Source organism: Diprion similis, chromosome 8, assembly GCF_021155765.1.
Source record: "Diprion similis isolate iyDipSimi1 chromosome 8, iyDipSimi1.1, whole genome shotgun sequence".
Taxonomy (NCBI): domain Eukaryota; kingdom Metazoa; phylum Arthropoda; class Insecta; order Hymenoptera; family Diprionidae; genus Diprion; species Diprion similis.
The window spans coordinates 12,189,197-12,210,016 of NC_060112.1; the positions used below are offsets into that span (position 1 = coordinate 12,189,197).

General features: G+C 33.8%; 3 protein-coding genes across 5 annotated transcripts; 2 read left to right on the forward strand and 1 right to left on the reverse strand.

Annotated features, from left to right (window-relative positions):
- Window positions 1-271: 271 nt before the first annotated feature.
- Window positions 272-3,572, reverse strand: LOC124409865 (tRNA pseudouridine synthase Pus10). Its single transcript, XM_046887780.1, has 7 exons — window positions 3,318-3,572; window positions 2,692-2,808; window positions 1,885-2,195; window positions 1,598-1,809; window positions 1,355-1,480; window positions 1,035-1,227; window positions 272-856 (listed from the first exon to the last, which is right to left on the reverse strand). The coding sequence occupies exons 1-7, from the start codon at window positions 3,453-3,455 to the stop codon at window positions 373-375; spliced, it is 1,581 nt and encodes a 526-aa protein (XP_046743736.1). The 5' UTR covers window positions 3,456-3,572; the 3' UTR covers window positions 272-372.
- A 24-nt stretch (window positions 3,573-3,596) lies between these two features.
- Window positions 3,597-10,549, forward strand: LOC124409864 (ras association domain-containing protein 8). 3 transcript variants are annotated; one of them, XM_046887777.1, is made up of 11 exons: window positions 3,597-3,726; window positions 5,263-5,391; window positions 5,481-5,591; window positions 6,226-6,558; window positions 7,003-7,123; window positions 7,264-7,505; window positions 7,668-7,829; window positions 7,910-8,026; window positions 8,274-8,413; window positions 9,103-9,410; window positions 9,529-10,549. In XM_046887777.1, the coding sequence occupies exons 2-11, from the start codon at window positions 5,320-5,322 to the stop codon at window positions 9,627-9,629; spliced, it is 1,707 nt and encodes a 568-aa protein (XP_046743733.1). In that variant the 5' UTR covers window positions 3,597-3,726; window positions 5,263-5,319; the 3' UTR covers window positions 9,630-10,549. The 3 variants fall into 3 exon arrangements, with proteins under 3 accessions (XP_046743733.1, XP_046743734.1, XP_046743735.1); XM_046887778.1 differs by lacking the exon at window positions 3,597-3,726 and adding an exon at window positions 3,938-4,070 and having other exon boundaries at window positions 5,261-5,391; XM_046887779.1 differs by lacking the exon at window positions 3,597-3,726 and adding an exon at window positions 3,941-4,108.
- Window positions 10,550-14,194: 3,645 nt separating this feature from the next.
- On the forward strand, window positions 14,195-20,031 carry LOC124409863 (serine/threonine-protein kinase polo). Its single transcript, XM_046887776.1, has 7 exons — window positions 14,195-14,447; window positions 15,473-15,697; window positions 15,908-16,125; window positions 16,375-16,670; window positions 16,859-17,152; window positions 18,707-19,107; window positions 19,247-20,031. The coding sequence occupies exons 1-7, from the start codon at window positions 14,355-14,357 to the stop codon at window positions 19,442-19,444; spliced, it is 1,725 nt and encodes a 574-aa protein (XP_046743732.1). The 5' UTR covers window positions 14,195-14,354; the 3' UTR covers window positions 19,445-20,031.
- Window positions 20,032-20,820: the final 789 nt, after the last annotated feature.

Sequence of the window (20,820 nt, forward strand, 5' to 3'; positions counted from 1 at the left end):
TTCAATTAAGAATACCTGAATTCCGTAATATATGGTAAAAATTGTAACTGACGAATAAACAAGATCATGCACAGTATCCAGTAAGGAATTAATTTTATCAGCGAAATGATGAAATAATTCAAACTTGAGACAAAATGTATACTTATGATATTTCCACATACCTGCAATTCCTTTAATACTAAAATGTCTAAACTGTAGGATAAGCTGGTTTACTACTCTCGGTTTCCTATAGAATTTTTAATACTAACTTGTTGTTGCATGCTTGTTAAACAGTCCAGCTTCAGTAACTCGCCACTAATATTTAATAAAAATGTTACTAAATAATTGGTAAAAGTACAAATTTGTGTTTCATAGTAAACGTGAATTTATTTCTCAAGGCCAATTTAGGTTTACACTCATCACATCTAAAGCAACAATATCAACTTCACTTTTCAGTATTTCACAAACACTTGGCTTTGTTCTGCCAAAGTCTCCATGTACAAATTCCTTTACATAAGTTCCGGCTTGCGTCGTCAGATCCAGTATAAACAGATCAATCTCAGAATCTGGTTCTTGGTTTAACAATTTATGATCTAGTGCAAAGTGGTTGGCCATCTCTGAATCGTGATTGTCGCACATGAGAACCTGCATTTCGTAAGAACTAATCCAGGTAGCTTTTAACGAATGAATTGTCCGTGGACGAGTTGCAAGAGGTCGGCGATGTAAGACTCTGATGGGAGTTTTCTGAGTGATTTCTAAATTGCTTATATTATTTATGAGATCTAGACTCGGCAGTGGTCGAGATCGACACAAACAAAGAGCTCTGTATGTTTTTGTTTTTGTGTCCTCACCTTCTTTCAGTGTCTTCAATTGGTCTCTGCGAAAAGTAATTAATTTTGTAGCACACAATAAACGACACATTTACTAACATGTTGCAAATAGTTTATGTAATGACAATAGTTAACTGTGCAAAGTAAATAGTGAGTGCAACAGTTTTTCAAACAAAAATGCAGAATAAAAATGCAGAATGAATGTTTAATAGATTAAATATTTACTTTGAAATTACTTGAAGATTATCAACAATATGAACCAATTTTGTAGATCCATTTATTTCTTCCGTTAGCTGCTTCAAACGAGCTTCTGTAAACTTAGTTACTCTAGGGTTCTGTAGTTCAACAGCAAATGGCCTCCCTGAATGTAGTGTTCGTACATCTACATCTTCTCTACCAGAAGATAAAAACTTCATAGCTGTTAAAATGAAAAAGTTCAGAATTCAAAATTCATAATCACTGTTATAAATTTTTAATAAAGAAAATATATAATTTTTAAGTTACATGTTACAGTCAAAAAATTTTGAAACTATAAATTTGCTCACAATCAGCCTTGACAAATTTGAGAATCCGATCACAGAGCAGTTCTTGAACTGATGTTTCCATCTTTTTTTCACCGCCGATGAACCATGGCGTTTGACTCAGTTCTCTTGAATACTTGGTATATCTTCCTGTATTAACAAATAACGTTTCACATGCATTACTTCATTCGTATTGTACTATGTCAGATTTGGAGGCATTTTATGATCTCAAGCACCAGAAGTCTTTTTAGTTTATAAGATGATTACCTCCAATGAAAAAACTTGCATGTGTACAGGTGACTAAGTCTATAGAAGCTTTTGATGTAGGATAAGTCGGAGGGCAAGGATAGTGTTCAACAAACTGATCATCTGTAGTACTAATCATTGCAGTTTCAACGCTTTTTCGACTGAATACACCATTGCTGAATTTTCTCCTTTGTTGGGAACGTTGTTTGAAAGTATCTCCACACATTGTTAATCTGGAAGAAGAGAATCGGAATTGAAGTCTTGGTTATAAGAAAAAGTATCGTGACGTGTACATTTATCATACGTACAAGACCTTGCATTCATCCTCGTCTTGGGAATACACCAGAAATACATCTACGACAAAAGGGCACGTAGATGAAATAGGGAGACCCGTTTTGGCAGTCAGATTTTCAATTTTGGGAAAGGCGATCCATTTCCAAACTTCTTTTATAGGGGGTACCGTTCTTTTTAGAGCAGCAATAACTTCGTCAGGAAATTCAAACTTTTGAGATAAATTTATCTGCAATGAACGCTCCCTGAGCTGCACAGCTATAGGTATCGTCAAGGCACATGTGAAGGTGTTGCAATCATATTCGTGTTTATTGATTTCAGATGCGATCTAAATATAGATATATGAAATTATCATTTTAATTCTCCGGTAATCATCCGCAAATATGTGACATGATTAATATGTGGTACGAGATCTAAAATGTTCCGATAAGAAAAAACATTCTTATATATTTCAATTTTTTCTATAAAATTTGTACTCTAAAAAAATTGCAGAACTAAGGCATTGAATATCAATAATTATTATACATCTCTGTCACTCTTTACTCCTGTAGTTGTGTTCAGCATCATTATAATGCGATATATTGCCTTTTCATTGGAGAGTATCAGGAATTTTTTTACTCATCGCTTATAAAAAGCATTGCCCGGAGTCAACTAAAATATTCTTGTGACATTTCTACAATTATTTTATTGATCTTGCTTGAAAGTGGGACACTGTATACCAGAACTGTTTAATACTCTGAGGTCAATTTCAACAATAACTACATATTCATCACGCAAAATAAACTAGATTATTTTGGAGTCGCTAACACCACCAGTTGCTATACCTTTTCTATAGCGACTGTAATCGCATCATCATCAAGTATCCCCAGACAAGCCGTGCATCCATTCTTTTTTTTTACTTCGGAGACAAGCTCTGAAACCAAGTCGTCCGTGTAGCCAAGCTGAAAATTCAACATTTTTATTAACCAATTTGACACAGTGGCTTAGTATACTTTCGTAAAACATCCAATCAACAATTAAGTAATTCAAGATACGAGTATAAACAGGCAAACATGGAACAGATTTGAATTCAGTGTTTTACTTGCTATATCATTCGTAATTCACTTTTTTGTCACGAGTGTAAAAATAAAGACTTTGATACTCTCTTATATTCAATGAACAAATTAGGTGATTGCAAAACGACTTAAGTATACAAAATCTAATACTCGTCTAACAAATGTTCTAATATTACTGTAAGAACTGGCATTCGTGTGCTCATAAAAATAATTTCACTGTAAAAGTTGAAAGTTCCGAAATAAACGTACTTCATCCAAGTGCAAGGAATTAAGGAAATGAAGTTTGCATTGATCTGGATGCTGTTGGGTGTTTACAATCGTAATGCAATAGGATGTTTTACGGTGTCAATAGACATGCACTTATATCGTATTTTCAATTTGATTTTACATGTTACCGTGACAGAGCTTTGCACAGGATTTTCGTACAACGTGGGACTCCGAACCCCGGACAAACGTAGACAGCATCTAACACAACAGCCGATAGTCAATAAATATTCGTAAATTAATCGTTCCTTGTTGACGGAAATCGACATTTTTTTTAGGTGTTAATTCGTGCTCCTCTTAAAAAACGTGCTTTACTTCAAGTTTAATTCATCGCATCGGCCACTTTGGCCACGTGACGGCGACGCTGCGTCATCGACGGTGCGGCTAATGGAGAAGAGCCGTCATCGTTGGTTGTCGGTTGGTTACAGTTGGTTACGAGTGGATTCGGAGGCACGATTGGGTCAATCGGCGAACACCTACGTTACGTTACGTTTACGTTATACGCGTTCTCCGCACTGCATCATATTCGACTGAACAAAGGTGAATTAAAATTGTGTCATGAAACGATTACTACCTAGCATTTTTATTTTTCGAAGAATCTAGTGTTCTCGACAGAACTAGAATGATCAATTTTTATCTATTTGCCAGTGCAAGGCGTGAGGTTTTCTCTCTGCTGGGACGACAAAATACGGAATAGATAGCCACAGTTGACAGTTGCTAGTTTGTGGTTAGCCTGTCTGTCACCGTCAGTACTTATCTATTGTTTTAATCTTTGTGTACTTTGCCTAAGTAGCTGACGATTTCTTCCCAACGTTTTCTCTTTACTATTATTTATTCTTGGAATAGAAATCGGGCTATACGAGTTCCGGAACGACGGTATTCCATGATACGAATCATTTTAAACTCCGTATATGCGTATCATGCATGTATCATGTATCTAATTTACGTTGTTGTCATTTGATTCTAATTACTCCCAAAAGTCTGACAATCACTGCAAATACCGCCCCTTTATCAAATTTTCTACATCGCTGCTTGCGATATTTAAGCACTTTTTAATCTTGCACAATTTTTGATTTACGACTATCGCATGTTGTACATAGTCCAGCATGTAGATGTAACCAGATCATTTAAATTTACTTTACAAACAATGAAGGATTGAATACCAGCAAAGAAATACTCGGATTTACAAGTCTTGAATCAGATCGCTCAGCTTTCCACTTATGCATAAGATCAAAATAATCAAAGTTATATAACGAGATAATGAAAAATTAAATTGTGTATACAATTCCTTTCATAGTCTTATAATTTGCAAATTAGAATAAATGATCAATCTGATTTTATAGCTCGCTACTATTTCCAATTCTATTGCCACGCGAAGAAAATATTGATCAACCTAAACTACGATGATACTTTTATATTTACTTGAACTTACTATGTATGGATTTACATTTTACAAGAAATTAACCTTGAAAAGTATTCAGAAACAAGAAATCAGTTCGAGGCTATTCTTTTTGACATTTAAGATTCAAAAATAATCCCCTCAACTTGGAAGATGGATTTTTTTTACTTCAGACATCGACTATAAACTTCCACAAGAGAATTGGAGTATGATTACATAACATTTGAAAGAAAAGGTAATCGAACTAAGATTAAATAACTATTTCCAAGATGCGCTGCATAATACCACAACTTGTGACAAATTTGACTTATAGATTATAAGTTTTAATTATTCAATGTTTTTAGTCATATACAAGTTTTGAATCAGCAGTTGTGTACTGCACAAGCATTTTCCCATATTTTGGTAAATTCCATTTTTGGATTTGGAGTTTTGAACATAACACTTTAGATAGTGGCTCACTACAAGACCCAAAGCATGTGAATTTGCTCCAATTGTCTAGCCTTATTATGAATTTATTACCCATTATTTAATTGATTCATTATTGTATTCTATCTTCTGCTCAGAGTATATTTTGTTTAATTTGAAATTAATGCTGTAAAATTTGAGCCGCTTTGCACATAACAATGTATTAGTTATTCACATACGTGTGAACATCGTCCTTTTTTTTCTTTTTACAGTGAATCTCAGACAAAAAATGCAAGGGATCATGAAAACCGGAAAGCTTAGATGACATAATGGAACTAAAAGTCTGGGTAGAAGGATTTCAACGTATTGTGTGCGGGGTTACAGAAACAACAACATGTCAGGTTTGTAGAATTAGTCATTACACAGCCATCGGTTTGGCATGTATTTATATAAATGTCAAGTTTCTTGCAATACTTCTTTTTCCTTCAAGGATGTTGTATATGCACTGGCTCATGCAACCGGGCAGACAGGAAGATTTACCTTGGTTGAGCGTTGGCGAAACAACGAACGTCTCTTAGCCCCGTATGAAAATCCACTCAAGGTAGGAAAAAGCTAATGTTTCTTTGGTTCTTTCTCACTTTCAACAAAAAAATTATAGCTAAATGTTGCCGATCAGTTTTATTTTCCCTACAGGAAAAATATTGTAAAAATATTCAGAACATTTTCAAATAATTTTTTACTTCTCACAACTTACTTCACAGTTTACTGGAAATGTTATCATTACATGCCAGTTTTTAACAATATTCTGTTTTTCTTTCAAACATTGCTTAAAAAATATATCCAAATCTCTAAACTGCAGTTCAGGATTTCTTCATTATTTTACAATGAAATTTTTGAAAATATTTCAGTGAACCTACTACTTCTTCTTGTTGCTGCAAATGTGAATTGGCAGCAACAAGTAACTAAGCAGTTATTGGCCAGTAATTTGAATAAATTCAATAATGCAAATCAAGAGTTTCTCTCTGAACGTAAAATGTAGTACATGTGAATAGTAAGTTTTGTTCATATGTTCCGACATAATGTGAACAAAAATTCACTGATCAAAACATTTCATCAAGGAAATCCCGAATAAGCAAAAGCTGATTCATACATCATACTGGCTTACAAACTTTCACCAAATTCTGGATAAGATAAGCGTGTCACATTAAAACTTTGTTCTTTAATGCTTCTCACAGATTTTGCTGAAATGGGGAGAATACTCATCGGAAGTTCAGTTAATACTAAGAAGATCTTCGGATGGAAACAAACCGCAAGGTACTTTGGGCGCTCGCTGTACCCAAAGATCTCATCTAAACGGACTCCCTAGTAGCCACCCTGAAGGCACTTATTTTAAAGAAGGGAAACTTGGTGGAGCTGCAATTCAAGAATGGCAAGATTTTACACGTAATCCAATAGTTTCTAATTCTCCGGAAGTTGATGAACCTAAAGGATTGGAACGTAACCGAGATATCAGAACATCACTCACATTTGGTGGACTTTGCAGTGCTGTGCCAGAAAATACTTCAGAGGTAAGTATTGATTATGTGCATAATCACTTAACTTTTTGTTGAAAACTCTACCAACTCCGAAATTATTTGACCGAATTTTTTAAATCCACAATAGGTAAAAGATAAATATACCACACAAAATTCCGATTAATGGTTTGAGTATTGATCATTAACTTTCTTTACATTCTTAACATTCTGTCACTGGAACACTATATTTATTTAACAAGCGCTCATTGCATGGACAAATCAGGTTTAGTTATTTCCTTACATCCCAACTATGGTCTAATTGTAGACATTTTTTCTGTGTATGATACTTATTACAGCATGATGAGATAATCATAATATCTCTCAGGCCTGGATAGTCCGAAAAAGTGGGAAAGTGATATATCAGTTTTTATCATCCCAACTCGTATTTGAATTATAAACGTACTTCTTAATAATGTTTGTTACTTATGTTTGAATTAGGTTCAAATGGAAAATGTTGCCATAGTTCAGCCTACACAGCAATTAAAATCAAAAGAACCTAGTGCACAAAAAGTTCAGCATAAACCAAGCCATTCCCCGAACCGAGCAGGTAGCAGTGAATGTAAGTTTGTCACAAAAGAATTGCTTATGACTTTTAGGATGAAGTTATTTGTGCCACATTCTACAAAGTTGTTACTGATTTACTGAATAAATTATTTTAATAACACTGACATTGAATTATTTTCTTTCCTATTTTTTTAGACAATGCAACATACATACAACAAAGGAAAATTCGAGAAGTTCCTCCATACAGGGATCCACCTGGATTAGTTTCAGCTTTACCAAGAACGCTCCCGCCTTATAGAGAGCCACCCCCACCGAATCTCAGTAGTCCTAGTAGATCTCAATTTTCGCCATTATCTAGTGGCGGGAGCCCGCAGCTTCAGAAGGACGGTCAATCTTCTCCGAATAACTCAACAAAATTGAAGCGAAATCTATTCAAGGTATACATTGTAAAAATTTATCCTTGAATGTTCACAAATCGTTTGTTCAGAACTGATGTTAGTTCTGACTTACTATAATATTTGATTTTATTTTAGTTACCTGTCATTTTTTTAAAACATTATGCATTAAAATAGACTGCATGTTTTTACATTTTTGCTTAGGAATTTCATGAGCAGAAAAGCCAAACACCAGTGAGTAATCCAGTACCAAGTCAACCACAAAATATGATGACTGTAGCATATACTCAACGATATGTTGAACTGGTAAGATTGGTTAACAGACAACGTGACACTATTAACGCCCAGCAAGCAGATTTAACTAAGGTACTAATTCTAATTATACTCTGAAAATAAAACACCCCATTTTTCTATCTAGTTTGTGATAACAATTAATATGTTTTCAGTACGATGCAGAAATACTGTATTTTGAGACTAAAAATAAAGAACAAGTACATCAAATGGATTACATATCACATGAGGTGAATCGTTTTGAATCAACAGGACGTATGCTCGAAGAACAGGTAGTTATCTCAAGTTATTATTTTGTAATAGTAATTCTATACACATAGCAACGCACTATAACAATAAAATTAGAAATTCAAGATATAATGATATAAGAAAATTTCGCATACAAGCACGAACATAATATTGCAATGAAAACTGTAAATTTCAGCTTCAGTCGAAACTTTACTCTTTGTAGTATAATTAGTCACATGTATAGAGTTAATAAACGACTTATAATATTATTTTTAACTGTGTATGTTTCAGTTGAAAGAACTAGCTCATGTAGAAGAGGAAAGTGAAATAGTGCGGCAGCAAGAAAAAACTTTAAAGTCCGAAATAACATTGCTAAGATCGAAGCTTGCAAATTGTGAAACAGAACTGTTGCAGTGCAAAAATAAAATTAGGTACCATCATGCCTCTGAAATTAATAATATTTGTTGAAACATTCGGTCATACAAGCATAGATGACAAACAGAAACATCGTCGCCTAACCAACTTCCTGCCATTCCCGTCTTATACAAAAATGAAAACCTTATAACTCGGAGGTAACGCCTGATCAGTTTTTATTTGGATGGAACCAAACCAAATGACCCAATTTCAACTGAATTGGTCCACCCATTTTTGAGCTACTTACTGGGCAAAAATCGTTACTTAACACAAATAATTCAGGAATGGCATGGTGCAAATAGTAAAAATCTGTTCATCGGTTCCCGAATTATCGTTTTCGAAGAAAAATCGGTTACAGGCATAAACACACACGCTCACTCACACAGATATCCACCTAAAAATGGTCGGAGGTAATTCTCTAATTTCGGAACAAGGATGGATATAAAATTAAAACTCAACTTTTCATTTTCGGGCTGATTGTAACAACTTAATTTCTCTTCTTTGAAAACAAAGAAGCAGGATGTTATCCGTGACAAGATTTCTTGGTACTCGATTTGATGAACATATTTTGTAAAAAAAATCATTTTAGCATTTACATAGCTACAACTTGTTTGAATAATTCTGCAATTCACTATCCACACAATCGTTTATTTTTTGTCTCCCGCTTTTGTATCGCTCAAGTCCAAATGAATTCTTTCAAATTCAGACTGGTGATAGAAGAGCTTGCATCGGAACAACATGCGATGAGTCGTGAGGTAGACGAAAGGAAAATAATGGAACGAAAAATAATAGGAGAAGTGGAACACTTGCAATCTGAAGTTGAACTTGCCAAGCGATCAGCAGAACTTGTTACACAGTGCGCTGAATCTCTGAAATTAGAAGTGGCTAGTTTAGAATCAACTATTGTCGAGAAAAAGGTACAAGTCGAACGCCTGGTTGCTGATATGAAGGAAGCCAACTTACAGAGTCTTGCCGTTGCGTCGCAGGATGATCAAATCAAACATTTACTTGAAGGTGAACTATTCAAACTATACATTTTAATGTTTCAACTATTCATTCATAATTAGCGGTAACTTGTAGAAGAACATTTCATAAATTGCAAATAATGTGTACTAAATGTTATTCGTTCTAGGTGCACTAAAACCAGGAAGTACGCGGAAAATGATCGGATCCCCGAGACAGCTTGAAACTGCTGTTCCTACCAGTAAAAACCCACATGGTGTTTGGGTTTAAAATTTAAACACCGTCTCACATGCGGCCTATGTACGTAATGCAAATGCAAATATTTAATAAGAGTATTTCAATCGGCTGTTGCCAATATACATGATACAAGTATACACGGGAGAAAACTCGATCACAGAGCAATAACTGAAGTAGCTTTTTCTGAAAAATTGTCCTCTATTTCACCATGCACAACGACTAAGTGTGGAATCAGTATGATCAAAATATATTCTTTTTTATCATGTGGCCTATCTGATAGATTTGTAAGTTTATACACTGTCTAATAAGTAAAATAAAAAAAGCTCATCGTTCGCACTCTGCACAGTTGGTTCATACTTTTCCACGCGGTAAAACCCGCTATTATAGAGTTTGCAGTAGTCGTATATGTATACATATGTTTGAAAAATTTTGTGAAAACATATCTCTATTTTCTAACTCAATCTCGCAACCAATTATAGTCGAGGTAATATTCTAAATATATACCTACGTTGCCTACTGAAGAAATACTTTTTGATCCTTTATAGAGCAATGAAAAAAACATTACATTTGTTTGTAAGCCTGAATGTACAATTTAATAAGTGATTGTTATTGCGTGGTAGCATGACAATACGATGATGTATAGGTCTGTGCAAGTAATAAATTATGTAATTTCATTTAATTATACACATAGAAGTTAGGTAATCAATCCCAATAGGTTGAGTATACATTAACCGATAGAGCACCACGGAGTTAATTAATCTACATGACACATTATCTTGTAAGATTCACGAACAATGTCGAGGTTGAAGCTTTCTGCTTTAGATGTTAAAATGTAATATCAATTGATTCTTAATTCACAATTTTGCAATTTTAAACCATATTCTACATTTCATTAGAACCTTCATTACCAGTTCTACTTGAATATTTAAAAATGCAAGACATAGTCATTCCTAATACTTTCTATCGCAGAGCAACTACTTCAGAAATCATGTACCCAGTATTTGAAATAACTTGCAAGAACGTTGTATGTAAACTCGTTTCTTGAGAATAATTTTTTAGTTTCACTGTCAAAATTCGAAACACATAATCGTGTCAGCATAATTTTTATAGCTCTTATTAAGTTCTTGATTATTTATATTGAATTAATAAACTGGTACGTCATCTGACGTGTAATGCCATAATGCACCATGGCCCAGCAATCACCTGTATGCTGGTCTTTAGTACTAAAGTACCTTAAACCACCGACTTTTATGCCATTTAAAGCCATTACGTTTAAGAGTTGTTACAATCTTTGATAAGTATAACAATGCAAGGTAACTGTGAAAATTTTTTCATCTCAATAATCTTTCAGAAGACATGATTTTTTTCAAATTAAACTATATGTATAGCATAACATCATCGTAGGAAAACCTTACACTATGTACAACAAAGAGTATTGACATTTCATTTTGCAGTATATATGTCAAATGGTAATAGAATCATACATTTCCAATACACGTGTACTTATAAAGACATTATTTCAAGATGATCAAATGCAGACGAATTTTGAAAGTTTTCATAACAAAAGACATGAATTTATTAATACGGCTATCAAATATCTAGAGAGTAAAGACTGAACAGTTATTTGGATTTACGAGTGGAATACGAACCCGCGAGTACAGCCGTTCAGAAATAATTTAATAATATCATTTTCGGATTGATATAATTATAAAATAATTCCTCATTGGGAATATCTATGCAAAACATTTTTTTTTATTTTGTACTTCGTTCAGGGTGTCTACTGCTTCTTAAATATCCTTAAATCCTGAAATTATCCTGGATTAGAAATAATGCTCCATAATTTATGGAAAAATTCTGGAATAATTTGATTTATCCTGGGAAAGTTGATATCATGCAGTTTTGATTGAAAACTGCAATATTTCATTTGTGATACGCGGTCTTCTTACATAAAGTATAATTCGTCATGCCTTTAGAGTATATACTTAATATCTACAGATATGTGAACTTTTTCAATAAACACCTAACCAACTCATTCTATTCTTAAAAACTCGTTTGAAAACGAAATTAAAGTTCTGCAGTTTTTCAACGAGTTATCCTGGAAACTCCTGGACTCTAGATTCTCGATTGAAGTAGACACCTTGTCTGTTGTGTTCATTAATATACATGTATCACAGCGTACTAAGTATAATTCGTCTATTAACCTGATTATCGTATCTCAATACTACTTGTGTTGAATATTTCGGATAATATCAACAGCGAATCCCATATTTTCAATGTAGCTTTACATAATCACATTTCAGTACACGATTGTGTGCTAAAATTAATAACGTGTGATACCATAACTTTCTGAATCACTGGAAGAATTATTTTCATTCCATTCAATTAGTAGATAATCATATGTTGAGACATACGGATAATTATTAGAAAATATTTATTCCATACATTAGTTTCATATGAATCTTGTTTACAGTGGGATGATAGTTACTCATGTAGAATAGAAAGTTGGCAGTTTGAAGATTTTTCAATTCAATTTTCTTTCCTACAAGGCCTAACTGTTCTGTAAAAAAAAATTGAAAAACTTAAAGGAGGGCTTACACTTTGATTATCAACTGAAGAAATTGTAGTTTATTGAAACGAATCTTTCAAACGATTGTAATTTTTATATATTATAATAGATATTTTTATCAGTCTTATTGTAATTAAAGTTTCTTACTAGAATACAATACTAAATTGCATATCACGGTCTAATACAATCTGCATAATTCATAAATAATTACAATTTAATCTAGTACCATGAAAGTATATTATAAAATTCAACTAAAATATATATATATATATATAAACAGACACACACACACAAACATATCCAAGATATATGATCAAAAATTAAAATGATCCCAGTTATCTTAGTAATTATCATACATATAAAAACCCACTGCCATTATTATTACTATTATTATTGTTATTATTATTATCATCATTATTGTTTTTATCCTCGTAGACAACTAAAACTTACACAATAGTTTGTATCCTAATTATCGTTAACTGCATTTTTGCATCATTTTATGATTGTTCTAATTTATGCAAGTATAAGTAAAGCAAAATATTGCAACAATAAAATATATGGAATGTATTATTTGTTAAAAATTGAATACAATATATTATTCGAATAATAAACGCTTCACATTTTTCTTCATCTAGCGTATGTTAACAGTTTTATCTGAAAATAGAACTGTCTTAATATGAATTTCGACTTTTGAAAGCCAACAGTGATTGATTAAATGAATATATGCTGAAAACAATTTATAATGGTCTGATCAAGGATCAGATAACAATCAATCAGACTTTATGATCTCGCGAATAAATATAATAAATATTTTCCGAAGTTTGAAACCGTGTGAAACCTTTACGAAATTATTAATATACTTGTACTAGGTCAAATCTCGATTTCTAAAGTAGCGTTTAAAAAACTTGAAGGGGGTGCCTAGTTGATTTTGACGTTCTATAAATATTCAAGTATCAAAATACACGTACCTCAAACGCAAAAAAAAAGCTCAACAATCGCATTTTCCCGCAATTCGGAAAAAACACACTCCGATACATTTTCATTTGACGCAGAAATAAAGAAATAGCACGAGTCTTACGAATTTACTATTGCGATTTTGTAAAGACTGCGCCATTTCTTTATTTCTGCGTCAGACGAAAATGCATTGGAGTGTTTTTCTTCCGAATTGGATGTACAGCCTTTCTTCGCGTTTGAGATGAATGGACTTCGATATCTGGAGATATATGCGTCAACGTCGAAATGAACCAGGGCACCCCCCATTTTAATGGTCCCTTCAATTCGACGATACAATACATCATTGGGTGAATGTCTAGCGTTTGTCTATCCGATTTAGGTGCATGACAACCTTTAAGAACGCGGGATGGTGCGGGTAATTATACATTTTTCATATCTAATTAAAACGGTGGGTTCCGTTAGTTTAGTGTTGGGTACACATTTTTGGCAGTAGTGACTTTAGGTCCAAATTTATTACCCAATCAGACTTAAACTGCATCGTCTTTCAGTGAAATCGGCACTGGCTCGGTATGGGCGGCAGCGTAATTTTGCAACTGATAATGAAAATTTGCAAAACTGCGGTCCACGTGGCAGGTAGTACAGCTAGTTCAAAAAATTTTACTAATCATTCAACCAAAGGTGTCATGTTACTATAGAGGCTGCGTTGTCCTGAAAAATCCGAGGTTAATTATTGAAATTTGTTAGCCATAGATTGGGTGTACAATTTCGATGAGTTTGATGAGCCAAGTCCATATTTTATGGCAGAAAATCATTGCTGTTTCCCTTTATTTATCTGTGTCAAGCTTACACTAGTTTCAGCCTAGTTTCAACGACCAGTTTGACAAATTTCCAGTGAATTTCGAGGATCAAGTATACATGTATGTACATACTTAATACATATAAAATAACACACTGCTATGCTCATCGAGATCCGTGCAGGCTGCCTCGATAGTGAAGCGTACCAACCACACAGACCTTGGATGTCACGTGACAAGTTGGGCGTACGATATTGGCTGAAAAATCGCGATTCAAACATTAGAATCCGTTGCCCGTTCAACACGAAACAGCAGCCAGTTGAGGGCGAGTGACCAAGAGAAGCGGCGTTTGGTGTATTACGTGCCTTATAACTGTGATTTTAACCGATTTCTAAGTTTTATACCTATACTGGACTGTGGCTCGAATTACCCGGAACAACAAAGATGTCTAAACATGACAAAGACAACGTTATTCCCGATATAATCCACGATGGAAATACGGGAAAGAGCTACATTAAGGGTCGTTTCTTCGGGAAGGTGAGCTTCGAAGAATATTAATCAAACGTCTCATTTCTGCTGCATCCTTCCCAAGCCGAAAAATAGTAAAATTCTCGATTGCCGGCTTCGGAGGTGAAGTGAAAAACGAGTAGATCCTATAGCCATTTTATGTTATTTGGAATCAGTGGATTGAAGGCAAATTGATCAAACAATCAGATTCTGACACAACACATTAATTCCTTAGAACAGTATCGCGGAACAACTGATTTATCGTTATTGCACAGTTTTTTTTCTAATTATTCATTCTGCCATATTACACGTCAATCTAAATCTTCCGTTTATGTTTTCCTCAGTCCGTACAACTAATTACACTATGTTTTGCACGCTGCGTCAATTGTCCTGATTCGGGATTCTGCAAGGTCAAATTTTCGAACACTATGCCACCATCAAGCCTATTGTTGATTTTCTGATGTGCTTGGAAATATATGTTCTGAGAAGTTGATGTTATTACCGTCGGATTAAGCCGAAAATGTGACTTGTCATACAGCTCTTACCCTTTCACCCAGATATATCCAACACTTGTTGCTCTTAGTCTTGTATAGCCTTAAAAAAATATTGCTGTATTCAGAGCTCCATTGAGCATTACATTAGCAGCAATTTGTCATGCAAAATTTATCGACTAATTTCACACAACATGCCCACAAATCCAAGATAGAATTATCCTATGCACTATTAGCTTCCTAAAAGATATGTAAAAATTATATCCAATATACCGTCTTGAGTAGACCCGTATAGTATAGCAATTTTTTAACAGTAAGGTAAAACGTATTAGTTACCCTGCCATGTCTGATATATCTTCAGGTTTAGGCTTCCCAATAATTTCATTTAAGCAAAGCAGAATTTTGTGGAAAAACTTTGTAACAGCTAATATCTTAAGAAATCATTTTATTGTTGAAATACTGTTTGAGAGGAATCTTACGAATGGAAATTTTGTATTTTATAATCAGAAACGATGGTAAAAAAATGTGTTGTGGCAAATCTATATTGTGTTATATTTTTTCTAGGGTGGATTTGCAAAATGTTACGAGATCAAGGAATCGAAGTCTCATCATGTATTTGCTGGAAAAATTGTGCCCAAATCAATACTGACAAAAGTCAATCAGCGTGACAAAATGACGCAGGAAATACATATTCATCAAAGTCTCACACACAGACATATCGTCGGGTTTCACGGATTCTTTGAAGATGCCCAAAATATTTACATCATATTAGAACTTTGTCGTAAAAGGGTAAAGATTTCACAATAACCTTTTATATTTCATGCTTCTTTTCAGGGAAAATAACATTACCTTTTCAAATGTCAGGAATATAAGTGTAATTCATCTAAGACTTGTAATCATCATTTTCTTTTGTGTACAGTAGGAGACAAACTTTCTGCTGGTATATAAACTGGAATGCTCTGGCGATATATATCTCATTTATTAAATTTATCTTTTCAGTCAATGATGGAGTTGCACAAAAGAAGGAAAGCTCTGACAGAGTGTGAAACACGCTATTACATGAAGCAGATCTTGGATGGTGTCGCCTATCTGCACAAGAATAAAATCATTCATCGAGATCTGAAACTAGGAAATCTTTTCCTAGATGACGATTTACAAGTAAAAATAGGTGACTTTGGATTAGCTACAAAACTAGAACATGATGGAGAAAGGAAAAAGTAATCGCATGATTCAATTATTATTGTAGACTTACGAGGCTCAAGATCCTAATGTTAACATGGTGAATCATTGAAAAATACATAATCTCTTTCAGTCCTAAACTTCCCAAATATCTACTTAAGATAAACCTTTGCCATGTTAATGTTATCCACTTCAAGCGATATTTAGTAATTTATTTTTTCTAAAACTTGCACCAACAAGTAGCTCTGAATGATAATGAACTGCTTTGATTTACTTTCGGAAAATAGAACTTTGTGCGGGACTCCAAATTACATAGCTCCAGAAATTCTGACGAAATCTGGACATTCCTATGAAGTTGACATCTGGAGCATTGGATGTATAATGTACACTCTTCTTGTGGGAAAACCACCTTTCGAAACATCAAGCCTCAGGGAAACATATGCCAGGATAAAACAAGTGCAATACAAAACTCCAGCTTTTCTAAGCAAACCTGCAATGAATATGATTGCTAATATGCTTCAAGGGAACCCCACTAAACGACCCAGTGTTAACAAACTGATCAAAGATGCATTCTTCACATCCGGTATGAAAGATTTACTTTCTCAGGTTACTTTGTCAAGTCCATAAATTAGAAGCATATACAGCTGCTTCATGTGGAATTAACCAATTTCTTGAATATGGATGATACCATGCAATTCAAGTGTACAAAGCATTTCTTCGGAGGTCAAAAAATCAAATTAAGTGTTATTTTTTTTTTTACCAAATTCATAGGATTCTTGCCAACAAGTCTTTCAATATCTTGCCTCACAATGGCACCTCGTATGGATGCGTTGGAAATGCACAACCAGCGTAAACCATTGACTGAAATGAATGGAAATGGATGCGGAGACATAAATGATGCTCTATTCAGAATTCCGCAAAGTCCTGCTCTCAAGGCTAAAGCTACCGAAATCAGTGATGAAAAAAAATTAAATCTCGATATAAAGAAGATGTTGCAGACACTAAAAGAACAATTAGCAGCTGTATTGAAAGCAAAGCCTGCCCGGGACCTCGTCGCTTTTGGAGGTACATAGACTTATGTGATGCCACACAACAAATATTAAATTCACATACTATTCCAGCCGCATATATTACGCTACTAACAACCAGTTGTAATTTTACTAATCAATACTGTATATTTCCAATACAGAACGGCCAAGATCCTATCAGATTACCTTGGAAACATCAGGCATGGTTCTTCCAATCCGTGTATAATATTAATATACAATGTGTTTTTGTTCAGTAATCAATGCTGCTATTGCTGCAATTTGAAGACTTATACAAAACCAGGAATAGTCAGGGAATTGTGATGGACCATAGAGAAAACATAGTTTTTTTATGTCGTTTATCATTTTCAAACATCAGCTATGCTTCGTAAATTCAGTTAATCTAACTTTCAGAAATGGTATTGTTTGATTTCTAATTATTTTGTGTGAAACAAAACAATACTATGTTTTTTAGATACCAATATATATATTATTCAAGGAGCACAACTTCTGGAGCCTTTGCTCATAAAAGCTGCCCAACATTAGATAAGTTTCGTGTAAAACTTTCAGGGAATTCTAAATTTTTTTGACTTGAAAAGCCAGGGAAAAGTCAGGGAATTTTATTTAACCAAAATTGTCGTCACCCTGTTATATTTATTTATTTTCAATATTTAATACTATGAGCATTACAGCTGATTGGTTTTATTTTTAAAAAGATCAGCAACATTTTAAGTAAAATTAATCAGTGAAAATAGTCCAGGTGCACAATCATCAACTTTTCATAGAAAGACTAGAAACTTTGCTCTTTCGAATTAGTTTTGTTCATTTCTAATCAACATTTATCTGAAATTCATGCAAAAGTATCTCCTATTACAGCGGACTATTAATTATATTTGACTTTTTTATTGGGAACAAAGTAGATGTACATGTGAATTATTTTTATGAAGCATCACCATACTTGATATCACGAACTTCTTTATTGGCGATTGTATAAATACTTCGACTTTTATTTATTACCTTTTCTATTATCAAGCAGTGATCAAAATTTTTGTCTGATATTGCATTTATTTTGGCACTGTTATTACGCAAGACAGTAACAATATTGATCTGCACTGGATCCATGTAGGCAAATTGTTGCTAACAGAAAAATTATTCGGTACGGTGTGTCTTCTTTTTATGCCTTACAATGAAACATTAGGACACTACTTTTGAGCAGAAAAAAAAAAAACTGTCAATTTTTTGTAGTGATGAAACTATTCATAACTTCTACCAATACCTATTTAAGGTGAAAAAAATTTCTTTGCTCTTGAATTTATTGCTACTGTACTATAAGCATTATCTCTTTTACGCCACACTTTCACGTTCACAGTTACTAAATTTGGCATAGCTAAAGTGTATTTCGCTTTACTTTGGTGTTTTCTGGAATTGAAATAAGTAACTCTTTAACGTAAATTATCTTTCTCTTCGTCATTGATGGTTCAACAATTTATCTCTCGTCTTCCATTATTAAACACACATTGTATATTAATGTGTACGATACTAGATGTTTCAATATGACCTGCAATGACGTGGTTTTTTTTTTCATATACTTTAGACGAGATGACAGATCCAGATGCACAACCATTTGTTTGGATTAGTAAATGGGTGGACTACTCAGACAAATATGGCTTTGGATACCAATTATCTGATGAAGGAGTTGGTGTGATGTACAATGACGGAACACGTCTGATAATGCTTGCGAACGGTTTCAATGTTCATTACATAAACCGTGAAGGAACAGAAGTTTACTATACAGTTAAGGAATATCCGGCTAACTTGGACAAGAAGATGAAGCTGTTGAACTATTTTCAACGATACATGAATGAACACCTAATGAAAGCTGGGGGCTCGGTGACTGTTAAGCAAAGTGATTCAATGTCCAGGATTCCCTACATGCATCAGTGGTTTAGAACGCAAAGCGCTGTAGTTATGCAGCTGACTAATGGATCCGTACAGGTAATAACAACTTGCACAGTTTTTCTTTTTCGTCTCTGACATCCATCTGTTTGAATGTTGTAAAAAAATTTTTGTGACCGTATGTACATTGCGACTAGTCAGTGTTGCATAAATGTATGTGTTAATTACTTTTTTCCAGATAAACTTCTTGGACCACACCAAGATTATAATGTGTCCTTTGATGGCTGCTGTCACGTACATTGATAGTGAGAAAAACTTCCGAACGTACAGATTCCAAACGATTCAAGAAAACGGTTGTAGTTCTGGACTAGCAAAGAACTTAGCTTACGCTCATGAAAAAGTTGGTTTTATGCTGGTTAGTCCGCAGTCACGATAGTTTCATAACTCAATCTAGTACTGATTAAAATAATTAAGCTAATGATTAACCATAATATCATTCAACGTATGAATAAGCGACGCCACGTCCAATGCAAGAAATTTTAACGTCTCTCAACTTTTTTGAAGACATTTTTTATAATTACTGCTAGCTAGGTATCCAGACAGCCTGTTGTTAATTTTAATTATTATGTATTATTTTTTTTATGGATAGGTCTATAGTATTTTTCTATAAGCTTTTTTTTTATGCGTCGAAAGGTGAGACAAGTAGTAGGTAGAAGTTGATAGAAAGAAAAAACGAAGAAAGTGGAACAAACTTTCGTGATCATTGAATGATATTTCTAAGCACAAAATGAATAACTATTGAACTTTTAAGTGCCGATGAAATTAATTATATATGATCCCACCTTAATAAGATATATACGTACACATCATGCATTTGCAAAGCTGGAACTTAATATGATTGTGCTTTCTGAGGACACAGAATACTGGTACTTGGTAAGGTCATTTATTTCACAAGTACAAGGAGCGTGCTACCTCAGATTACTATTTAAATTTTAACAAGTTCAAGCAGGCCAACATTTCTGTTCCAAGGATTCCAAAAAGCGGTTCTATAATAATGATAAATTAAGACTTAGAAGAAAATGAAGGACTATTACAATAGATCAGTATCTGTACGTTATCCTTATAAGCTATCTCAATTGACTCGTTTAAATTTAAGCAACTGTACATACGTAGTGGTTAATTACGTCCTAAGAGAGGTACGATGAATACAAATACTAATCTTCCGAAGGAAAAAGTTCCAATATTTCTAATTACGGAGATGAAAATTTTCAGTACTATTTTGTATTTTTATACATAAATGATTGCGCATCCTCCAAATCAATACCGGAGTGTAATTGTACAAAATAAACTGCCTGCACATGTACATTTTTCGTCTAATAAAGAACTTATTCATGTAAATGTATTGATAGGTTTTTTTTTTTAACTTTTAAATTGTATTGTCCATAAATGTGAGGGCAGTTTGTTTTGTGGCGCCTGATTTCTTCACGACTTAAGCGCTGTATTCGATAATAATAATAATAGTTAAGCTTCAATTTCATATTTTTTTTTGTGCGCGATTAGAAAAATTACCCACAACTTTATAAGGTCAAGTTACTCAGGCAAGTCACTTGAACGTTCATAAGAAATTTAATTTAACTCTATTTGTTATCGCTCTATAACTTTACAATCGGTGAATGTGTATAGGCATATTTTTTAGTGTAGCTCAGTAATGTAGAATAAAGAATCACATGCAACACAATCATTACTTGGAGATACCTCGAAATATAGTGGACTAATCCCATATTTGGATTCTCAGAAAAAAACTGCCTTTCG